Source organism: Etheostoma cragini, unplaced genomic scaffold, assembly GCF_013103735.1.
Source record: "Etheostoma cragini isolate CJK2018 unplaced genomic scaffold, CSU_Ecrag_1.0 ScbMSFa_1523, whole genome shotgun sequence".
NCBI lineage: Eukaryota > Metazoa > Chordata > Actinopteri > Perciformes > Percidae > Etheostoma > Etheostoma cragini.
The window spans coordinates 206392-213813 of NW_023265587.1; the positions used below are offsets into that span (position 1 = coordinate 206392).

At 45.3% G+C, this 7422-nt stretch overlaps 1 protein-coding gene across 1 annotated transcript; it reads left to right on the plus strand.

Annotated features, from left to right (window-relative positions):
- Window positions 1–506: 506 nt before the first annotated feature.
- Window positions 507–5722, plus strand: podxl (podocalyxin-like). Its single transcript, XM_034865394.1, has 9 exons — window positions 507–1001; window positions 1272–1387; window positions 1424–1500; window positions 1531–1579; window positions 1781–1804; window positions 2910–3042; window positions 3145–3188; window positions 4511–4630; window positions 5472–5722. The coding sequence occupies exons 1-9, from the start codon at window positions 596–598 to the stop codon at window positions 5664–5666; spliced, it is 1164 nt and encodes a 387-aa protein (XP_034721285.1). The 5' UTR covers window positions 507–595; the 3' UTR covers window positions 5667–5722.
- Window positions 5723–7422: the final 1700 nt, after the last annotated feature.

Consider the following 7422-nt stretch of genomic DNA (forward strand, 5'->3'; position numbering starts at 1 on the left):
TTTCCACGTTATTGTGTGCAGCATCCTGTCTCGGCCGCTATAAATAGAGGAGCACAAGAAGATGTGGCTGAGGCTAACAGCTGTCCGAGAAGCAGGAAGTCCACGAGCGGGGGTCCACGTAGCTCGGACTTCAGAGTCCTCCGGGTGACCGTTAAAAAACAGACCCTAATTATAAATTAAAGCTGCTACAATGCATCCATTTTTCATTACAGTCCAGGTTTTTAGCTTGTTGTGCTGCCCCCAAGTGGCCAACATAAACACCTATTGCAGCCACAGGGGAACACTTGCCACTCATTGGTTGATGCTACCAATTTACCACCGTGCTGCACCTAAAACTCATGCTTTTCCTTCACTAGGCGTCCTAGTCCACATCTCAGAGGTCCAGGCTGACACTCCTGTGACAAAGGATGACAAAATTGGCTCGACTGCGGCGTTGCCCACAAAAGCTGCTACAATTAATGCAGCCACAGCTGTTGCTAACACATCTGGAGAACCAACAACCACTAGTTTGGTGACTGCAACCAAAGCTACCGAGACACCAACAACTACCACGCAACCATCTCCTGCGGTCCCCACGCCCGCTAACACCACAACAATGTCTAGACCTAACCCTGCAGACAAGGTGATCTCCACTAAAACACAAGCACCCACTGTCCCAAGCACCACCCCACCACCATCCACTACCCTCTCGGCTGCCCCCCCTAGTGGGGGCAACGGTGCCAGTCCTCCGTCTAGTACCCCCAGCAAACCCATGACCCCGCCCCCAGCAACGTCTGAAAAAGCTGTATCCACCGACAGCGGCGGCGGTTTAGCGCAACCCTTCGACGCTGGCGCGCTGCAGTCAACTGGCACCCCCAAAACCTCTGGGACTCCAGCGCCTGTCACACCGCCTGCCGATGTGAGCACAACCAAGACCGTGACGGATGCCGCTACGTCTCAGCCAGAGGTCCCGACTCACATCGTCACCATCCCCATCACCACGAGCCAAGACAGCAACAGAGGTAAGTCCCCCTGTGGTCTCGCTTTGCCGGACCCATCCTCCACCGGCTGTGGCGGAGGGTCTAGCTAGTCCGCACAGCAGTCCTGGATGTAGACTAGTTCCCCTGGGAATCCACTGTTAACCATCATGAAATCAACACATCTGGTGGCATACAGTATTCCAAATCTGCCATATGCTGTAGATCCATAATATTTACATAATCCCCCATCAGGGATCAGGGACTAGATCTTTACTGTTTTCATGTTGTTATGGGGTCAAGGAGCGGGTTCAGGAACAGAAACAGGCTCCGGGCAGACGTCACCCAGGGCCACAGAGTCAGCTGGTAACACAGGGACCAGCAGCCCCCCACCCACCCTGACCACGGCGGGACCTCCCGCAGCGGAGACCATCAACGCTGGAACCAACGCTGGAACCAAGGCTGGAACCAACGCTGGAACCAACGCTGGAACCACGTCACCACCGCAAACCACCACCACCACCACCACCTTTACAACCACAAGAGACCCCCCCACCACCACCACCACCACCCCCCCCACCACCACCATCAACGCCACAGCAGCTCAGCCAAAGACCTTTTTGGTAAGACATACAAAGTGGAGCAGATAAATCTGTGCATCATTTGTTAATTTTTCAAAATAAAAGCATGTCATTTCAGCACAAACCATTTAATTTCATTACTGAACGAACGCTAGGTGTCGTGTTGCTTTCACTTCACTTTTTTTGAAATTTTATAGACATGCTTTGGACTCACGTACTTCTTTTCTGACTTTTTATCCGCAGTATTCTCTAAACAACGGACCCCAGGTAAGATTTTGGCTACATTTCGACTTTAGCATCTTTAAATCTGGTACCAACATCAGATATTAATGTGATGATAATAATAACAGTTCCTGCTCTGACTCCCATCACTGCAGTTGTCCTTTTTTTTGCTTCATAAATTGTCCCATCAGGCATTTAGCATCTTTGATGCTTGTTGTCCTATTATTAGAGATGCATAATATGTCTTATACATATCGGAGAAGACACTCAGACATCCTGGTAGGAGCTTTAATTTAGGAAATCTGCTTTTTTTGAAGTTTTTGTCTCTTTTTTGGGACGTTTGTGTTGTTTTTGGGGACATTTTTCTTGCCTTTTTCAGAGTTTTTGACGCTTTTTCGGACATTTGCTGCCTTGTCATGTCAACCCCCCCCCCCCCCCCCCCCCCCCCCCCCCCCCCCCCCCCCCCCCCCCCCCCCCCCCCCCCCACCTAAAGTTACACCTTTGGGTCTCTGCACATAAAACTGAGCATATCGCCGAAAAAAAAATAATAATAATAATAATACATACAGTAGTTCAAGCTTAGGCTGCATTGATTGTTACATTGTTATGGATATGAAGCATCTGACAATACGGCAGGAAGTGACATCACAATAAGCAATAGAAACAACGTAGGCCATGGCGCCAATTTCCCATCGGAGAGTTCAAAGAGTTCAACCAGAGATGTAGAAGAAAAAAAATCACATTTTGAGTGAAAAATTGAAAAGATAGAGAGGAAAAATGTCAGGACAAATGAAAAAAAATGGACTTCCCAGCTCTAGATAGATTTTCTGGAACAGCTTGGTATAAAAAAAATAAAAAATAAAAGATTCCAGTCACTGGGTGGAAAAAACGTCTTAGTGGGAACCCTTCCTGCCTTTCACTGGTTTCCTTCGTTCCCACACCTTGTCGGTATGTCCTACCCTCCCCCCCCCTCTGGCTGCCTATGCAGCTGTTCCATTAGGAAGATAGGAAGCATAGGAAGATATGACATTCACTGTCACCTTTCACACACACACACACACACACACACACTCATGACAGCACACTCCATAAAACACAGCTACAGAGATGAAGATGTAGAGATGATCCGGATGTGTCCTCTCACCTGCAGAAACAGGAGGACAAGGACCTGGCGGAGGTGTGCAAGCGGCTCCTGGTGAACCTGCAGGACGGGAACTGCACCCTGAAATGGCAGCACCACGACAGCAAGGTCCAGTTTGACTACGTGGAGATAAACGGCAAAGGTGAAGCCCCTTGTCCTTCTAGAAGCAGCACATTTGCCAAGTTAAAGGAACGTTAAAGTGGATTTTCTATCGTTAACACATTTATTTCCATTGATCCTGCAGTGAAAACCAGCCTCGCGAGCCAGTATTATGAAGAAATCATCAAGGTAAGGCTTGATATACAGTATGGATGGTATCAAGGTACTGGGCCGTTACCCCCTTCCCCCCCGCCCCCCCTATACTGAGTCCTGGTCAGCAGGGGAAAGACTACAAAGATATTCTACTTAAGTAAAAGTTTGATTACGTTGAGGAAGTCAAATTACGTTAAAGTTAAAAGTAAAACTGTAAGCGCTACAGTGTAACAAATGTAACGTCACATTTACAGTAACTTACTGTAACAACCGTCAAGCAAGTAACTGTGAAATCTTTTCACAGTAAAGGTCCCGTACTTCTATTTACAGTATTTTATGTATTTATTGGAAAATACAAAACAATTAGACACAACATAAGATTAAAATAAAATACAGTAGTTTATTTTTTACAGTACTTTAGTGGCTATATTGTGAGAGACCTGAGGACCAGGTAACCATAGTCCTCAGATTGGACAGATAGTCTAGCTAGCTGTCTGGATTTACCCTGCAGAGACCTGAGGACCAGGTAACCATAGTCCTCAGATTGGACAGATAGTCTAGCTAGCTGTCTGGATTTACCCTGCAGAGTTTTGAGGACCAGGTAACCATAGTCCTCAGATTGGACAGATAGTCTAGCTAGCTGTCTGGATTTACCCTGCAGAGTTTTGAGGACCAGGTAACCATAGTCCTCAGAAATCAGCCGAAGGTTGCTTAGGGTACTTGGTACTTGGTTGAAGGGTTAGAGGTTGAAATGCCTGCAGCAGGCCTGGATTGGTACAGTCATTTCTTTTAAGACCACTTTCTACTTCTACTCCTCTACATTTCAGATAGAAATACTGTACTTTTTACTCCACTATTCATCTGACGGCTTTACTTACTTTACAACGGTTTTTGTACACAAAACACATGCATTTTTAGGTAGTTTAATTTATAATAAACATATTATAAATTAAACTACCCACAAATGCAAGAACAGCTGAAATGATTCGCCAATACAACACAGAACTGTTTCCAATCTAAAAAATGGAAGGGTTTTACTGCATTGAGTACTTTTAATACTTAAAGTATTTTTTTTTTTGATGCTACTTACATACTTTTCCTTTTGTAACACTTTTAAAACTTTACTTAGGAGAGAGTATATTTTACAGTGTGGTATTAGTACTTTTACTTATTTTTACGTAAAATGCAAAAAATCAGTCATTGTGTATACACTGTCAATATTCTTACTTCAATCTCGTTGCACAGGTACTGCACTTGTGTATAATGACATTAAAGGCTCTTCAAGTTCTGTGTTTTTAAGGATGTGAGTACTTCTCCCATGTGAGTACTTCTGATCTGGTTTTCTTCTCTACTCACAGAAACCAACCGATAACAAGACCCTGATCGCCATCCTGGCTTCCTGCGGCGCTCTGCTGATCATGATCGTCATCCTGGCCGTGTGCGCCTCGCACCACCGCAAGCCGTACAACGAGAACCAGGTAGGTGGAGACCAAAGACGGGTTAAAACAAGCTGACGTAGTAAAGTCTCGACATTGGCGTTTTGTGTTTTTAAAAACCCGAATGAACGATTTGTCACGAGGTCAGAACCAGGGGGTGGTCTCCCTTAGCCAGACCTTCCTCCACAGCGCTACAGAGGAGGGTCTGGCTAGTCCACACGGCATTCTGGGACATGGCGAGAAACATGCTCTGGTGTCTTTGAAACAATCGCAATTGTCATGGGCGACCACCCAAAACCAGTCCACAGTGCCATGGTTAGCACTGCTAAGCTCTGTCCTGACTGACAGGTCGCTGTGACAACAACTTGTCAATCACAAGGTAGCCACGCCCTAATGAATCCCCTCCTTTACGTCCATTTTAAAAGAAATGGGGATAGCACTGTAGGTAAGAAATCAAGGGAGAAATAGGGTCATTTTCCCATAGACTTCTATAGAAAAGGACTTCTTTTCGGAGCAGTACTGGCGCCCTCTGCTGACCATTGGGTAGAATGCAGCTCTGACATGCATGCCCTCTAACAGCCAATCAGAGGTCATCTCCCATTCCCTTTAACAGCCAATCAGAGTGTCAGCTCCAATTCCCTTTAACAGCCAATCAGAGGTCATCTCCCATTCCCTTTAATAGCCAATCAGAGTGTCATCTCCCATTCCCTTTAACAGCCAATCAGAGGTCATCTCCCATTCCCTTTATGTTCTCTTTTGCGGAGTGGGCTGTCTTCCATATTTATTTGAGAGGGACAAATCTACCTCTTCAAAATATTGTGTTGGGGGGGGGACATTTTATGAATACAGGTTCTAGAGACAGTGTCCTTTTTCTTGTCTGCAGCAGCACCTGACGGAGGAGCTGCACACGGTGGAGAACGGCTACCACGACAACCCGACGCTGGAGGTGATGGAGGTGCAGCCGGAGATGCAGGAGAAGAAGACGGCGCTGAACGGCGAGTTCAACGACAGCTGGATCGTCCCCATCGACAACCTGCTGAAGGAGGACATAGCCGGCGAGGAGGACACGCACCTGTAGAGACGGCCCGGGACGGAGGAAGAGGAGGTGGAGGAGGACTAGAAGAAGAAGAAGAACTGAACTCAGATTCCCAAGTTGGGAAGTCGGGACACCTTGCAGTACCCCGAGGCCAAAATCCAACATGGCCGCCCCGTGCACCACCAGCAGTGAAAGCTGCATTAACACACAGTTATTACCCCTTCTGTCTTATTTGTGTCTCACCCAACCGGTCGTCCCCACAGCCCTGTCCATCTTCTATCTGTGGACATGTTGACACGCCGTCTGGACGAACAACCAGACGGCGGCATGCGTCGTCAACTACCGCTATTGCTAACAATGGCTAACAATGGCTAACCTGGCTAAAGCTAATGGACGCGATGAAAAATTGGCCTCCTCAGCAGTACTCCCCCCCCCCGACCCTGGGACTGGAATCCCTGTACTTGGGGGTTTGGGGGGGGAGAAGAAGACTCTCCCCCCAACTCTAAACCCCCCACAATAAGTCAAGCTGTTTGTGGATGAAGTACGAATGAAATTGTACACCTTGGCCTTGGAAAAATCCATCGTTTCTGTGCTTTTTGCAGTAGTTTTTATATAAATAAGTAGTAATTGTAATATACTGAGATAACATCAATACAGATACATGAGGCTAGATATCTTCTTAACCCTTATGTTGTCTTCGGGTCAAATTTGACCCGTTTTGGGACTAAAGGAAGTCGAAATACAGGTGAAAAATGTTGGAAAATGCGGCAAAATTGATTACAAAAAAAATACAAAAACTTAATAAAAACACTGTAAAAAGCAACAAAACGTTGAGATAAGGGGAAACACTTCAAAATGAAGACAACACAAGGGTTAAACGTTGAACATGACTCAGGTGTTCTTTTCCTGGTTTTATAGGCTGCATTACAGGACGGTGATGTCATTTTCTGAATACATTTAATAATTTACCCACTCAGCCATATAACCCATATCTACATTACCAATGATTGTATATCAGGGAGTGACATTTTTGAAAGCACCAATAGTCATTTTAACCCATATCGCCCCCGTCTATACATGACTGACGTCACACCGGAGGCGTTACAAACCCCCATGTGTACACAAGAACCTGTAAATAGAGTATTTTTGGTGTTATTTTCTACTAGCGAGACGATGATACTGCAAACGGAGGCCTTAAAGGAAAGAGGTCTGCGGTTCTAGACTCACTAACTCGGATAGACGACCTCAGGATACTTGATCATCCTGGTGATTTCCCACTAGCGTGTCGGCTTAAAAATAGCTGTAAAAAAAAAAAAATATATATATATATATAATGTCCACAAAGGCACATGGCTGTATAGAAATAAGACACATATTAACTCAAGGAGACACATTTATATTGTTTTCTCTCGATATGTAACCCTGACTTGTTTTCTTGCGATTACAATCAAGACGAAAATGCTCCAGCTTTCATCTGAAAACTAAAAGATGTCTTTATTTTCATCCCCTCTGGCCTTCCATACATGAAGGATATTGCTCAATATTGTCGAAAACAGAGTCACAGTACTAAACTTAAGCAATTTCTTACATCTAGTAGGTCTAGACCATGCTCTATAAATTAAAAAGACACAACTGTCCCCCGGTTTGGCCTGAAATATAAAGAAAAATTACGTTTTTCGTTATTTGTGTACTTGCCACTCGTGGCCACAAGTGGCCGCTGTTTAGCAGAAGTTACACTCCTGCTTTAACACAAAAGGAAAAGGGATCTCATCAAATGTAATTAAATGTAATTAAATAT

Bases quoted from the DNA above. Each gene is read 5' to 3' on its own strand.
- podxl (XM_034865394.1), top strand. From the start codon at position 596: ATGTCTAGACCTAACCCTGCAGACAAGGTGATCTCCACTAAAACACAA. The intron at 1,002-1,271 runs GTAAGTCCCCCT...GAGCGGGTTCAG, and splicing joins GAGCCAAGACAGCAACAGAG to GAACAGAAACAGGCTCCGGG. The intron at 3,189-4,510 runs GTAAGGCTTGAT...CTCTACTCACAG, and splicing joins ATTATGAAGAAATCATCAAG to AAACCAACCGATAACAAGAC.